General features: G+C 50.9%; 1 protein-coding gene across 1 annotated transcript in view; it reads right to left on the minus strand.

Annotated features, from left to right (window-relative positions):
* Nucleotides 1-3,201, minus strand: part of STC2 (stanniocalcin 2) — an 11,216-nt gene that overhangs the window by 6,500 nt on the left and 1,515 nt on the right. Inside the window, exon 2 of the mRNA XM_006906524.3 lies at nt 1,925-2,067. Coding sequence (XP_006906586.1) covers nt 1,925-2,067 — 143 coding nt within the window. The remainder of the gene's footprint in view (nt 1-1,924; nt 2,068-3,201) is intronic.

Below are 3,201 nucleotides of genomic sequence, written 5' to 3' on the forward strand. Positions count from 1 at the left end.
CCTCTCCTTTAAGGAGGAGCATTCTTTTCCTTTTTGAAAACAATTCAACTCCTTCAAACTGTTAGGATTACTGCCTCTCAAAGGCCCGCCTGGCACACTGCCTGGCAGCATCTGGAGTCTGAACTGCCCGGCCGCCAGCCCCTCCCCTGTGCCCTGCCCCTGAGTGGCCCAGGCATACATCTGGCCCACAGTTCTCTTTCCTGGCAACCCCTCTAGATTGCTCTTACCCTAGGAAGGAGGCAGCTGTTGGGAGCATGGAGGCGTGCTCAGCAGTCAGCTCCCTCACCAACCTCTGGGGGCGGGAGGCATTGTGGGATACCTACCCGGGACCCCCGCACCCCCCTACCCCCATGACTATAGAAACAAGCCGTCCTTGGAGAGGTCACCCCTCTGTATTTAGACAGGACAGGAAGGAACGGAGTTGAGACAGTAAACGGGTTCAGGTTGGGAGTGGAAGGCTAGCCAGCGCATTTAGTTCGGTTTTCTCCTTTAGGAGCAATTGAAATGTCTACAGGTAGTGTCTGGTCACTAGCCCCCTCTGCCCCGTCCCCGCTGACTATCCAGTGGGGGCCAAACAGGATGGAAGGTTGGGTGTGCCAGTTTATTAAGCAGCTATGCCCTGAGAACCAGCTCGAAAGGGATGCTTCTAACTCGAGAACACACTCCTGTTGGTTGAGGAAGAGGGAGGTACATGTACGCGACGGCTGTGGCAATCTGTTCTGGGTATTCCTCCCTGACATCCGGTGGGATTGCCCCGAAATACAGCCCTTGCCTCGGATTTCCCATTACGTTTCCTAATTCCAGTTAATCCGGAAGGGATGCTTTAGCAGGGGTCTCAAGGAGTTCGAACCCTCTGCCTCTTTCCTGCCCTGGTTTCTGCCTCCCCTCCTGCTGTCCCACATCCTCTGCAGTCCAGGCTGCCAGCCCCGTTGCATCCCCTCCTGGCTCCCAGGCATTGCTTTGTCGGGCTCTCTACTGGATGTCAGTACGTGGTGACCGGTGACGCTCGTAAATCACCCCTAAACTGTTGGCTTCATCCAAATGTTGTCATTGCTCTCCAGTGAGATGGGAGAGGAAGTTTGAGATAGAGTACAGGTGGCTGCACGGTGCATGTGTAGGCTGGGGGGACATGAAGTCGAGCCTCCGGCCACGCGCCATCTGAAACGTATTTGGATGGTCGGTGCCGGAGCCATGGGATTGCTCGTTGGGTTCTTTGCCTGTCCCAAGTAGCAGCTAAGGCCCTGGCATAACCGAAGTGGATCACGCCTGGCTATATTTATTATATAGAGCAAAAAAAAAAAAGTGTAGAATTGTGGGACTCCTTCAGGGGGTTGACTTTTCAGGTTGGGAGAGGAGGGTGAGAAAAGTCCTCCCCCTTCTGGAGGCCTGGAATGACCCAAGTTGCCTGCCCACACACCCGCTAGGGCAAGACGCATGTCTCTGAATTTTGTGTGATTTATTCTTGCCTACTGGGTGAAAATAGCAAAATAGCTTTTCGAATGTATAATTGGGGTCCCTGCCCTTCCCCCCTGGACCTACTGTTCCGAATGTCATAGAGACCTGGTTCTGGGTGGCCAGACATAAGACGCTCCCTTACAAGATATCTATCATGACTTTCGTCTTCTTGGCTAAGAACCCTCAGATAATTGTTCAACTTGGTCTCCAACCCACTTTGCCTGTGTAGACACAACCTACGAGTGGAGAAGGATTTAGCCTACATGACAGCTCTGGAGAGCAGAACTTAGGAGGGTGGGGGTGAGGAGGCCCTGGCCCCCTGCTGCACACCTGGAATGTCTCTTGCAAACCCTAAAATAGTCTAGGAAGGTGAGCTGAGGGACTCTGTTAGTTAAGGAGTCTTTCCAGCGGATTTGTCAATCACGCTGCGATAACCCAAAACATTCTTTGTGCTCTGTGTGGTTTTTACCTGGGCATCGAATTTTCCAGCGTTGTGCAGAAAGGTCATGCAAATCCCATGTAAGCCCCGAATCTCACAGGAGTTGTTCTCGAAACATTCGAACACGCCACAGCCCACATCGCCAGCGTTGACCAAACAGTGTTGGATTTCCGCTACAATGGGAAGGACGCACAGATGTGTATAAAATTCTCAGCCATGCTGGGGAATGTGGAGAGGTTGATTGCAATGAAAGTAATGATTAAAAGAAAATTTAAGGGAAAAAGAAAAAAAGTTAGAATGACTATTTCAGGACCTCAAAAGCCAGGGAAAGGAAATTTCATCATTTAATCTACTTATGAAAAATAGCAGCATTTGTAATTATTAAAAAAAAAAAAAATCAGCCGAACCTGCGTTTACAAAAAAATCACAGCCAGGAGTTAGGTCTGAGCACCCCCTTTTTCATCCTTCCCATCTTATTAAAGTATTTGTGGGAACCCTTAGCCTGAGAACAGAAGATAATTCAGCTTTCTAAACCCACAGACAAAAATAAGATTTGAAATTATTAGCTAGCTCTCTCTCTCCTGTACTGCATCAATGAAATACCCTTCTCTACTTGGACCTTGAAGCTGCTGCTATTAAATCATAGGCATTTCCTTCCTGACCCCCAAAGGAGAGCGTCCGAAAAGCAGTTTCAATTCAGCTTCATGATTCAACACCTAAAAATCAAAACAAAATTCCTATTAAGGCAGAGCCTCCAAACCATCCGCATTAAAAATACCGGGCTAGGAGAGATGCGGTCTGAGTCTGATGGGGGCCAGCCTGCAGGAACACAACCGTCGCAGTTAGAGGCTCCTTTTAAATAGAGATCCGGTGTGCGATGTCGCTTAATCCTCTAGAACGCCCGCGACCAGGAGTTTGCTGCGCTCCTTCGCAGGCTGTGGCCCTGACTCGTCTCTGGAAGGACAGACCGAGTGTGTGAACCGTCAGGCTGCCGTGTGCAAAGCCTCTCTTCCTTCCCTCCCCCTTCCCAATTCCCTGACTTCAACCAACCACAAAATTACATCAGAAAACTATATTTTGGAAGAAGGGCGGGGTCGGAGGAGATAATCCGCATTCGGTTTGAATCTGCCGAGAGAATGAGGGGCGTATATTGGTTGAGGGTCACTTAACTACCGAGAATCGCGTTCAATTCTCGGGGAAAGAGCTGGACAGGGGGCAAGGGAGGGCGAGGGTCCTGGGAGGAGCGCGTCGCGGGCACCCGTGCTCGGAGGTGGGAGGCGCCCGGGTGGTCCCACGCGCGGCCCCGG

The sequence above is a fragment of the Pteropus alecto genome, unplaced genomic scaffold (assembly GCF_000325575.1).
Source record: "Pteropus alecto unplaced genomic scaffold, ASM32557v1 scaffold40, whole genome shotgun sequence".
In the NCBI taxonomy this organism is placed as follows: Eukaryota; Metazoa; Chordata; class Mammalia; order Chiroptera; family Pteropodidae; genus Pteropus; species Pteropus alecto.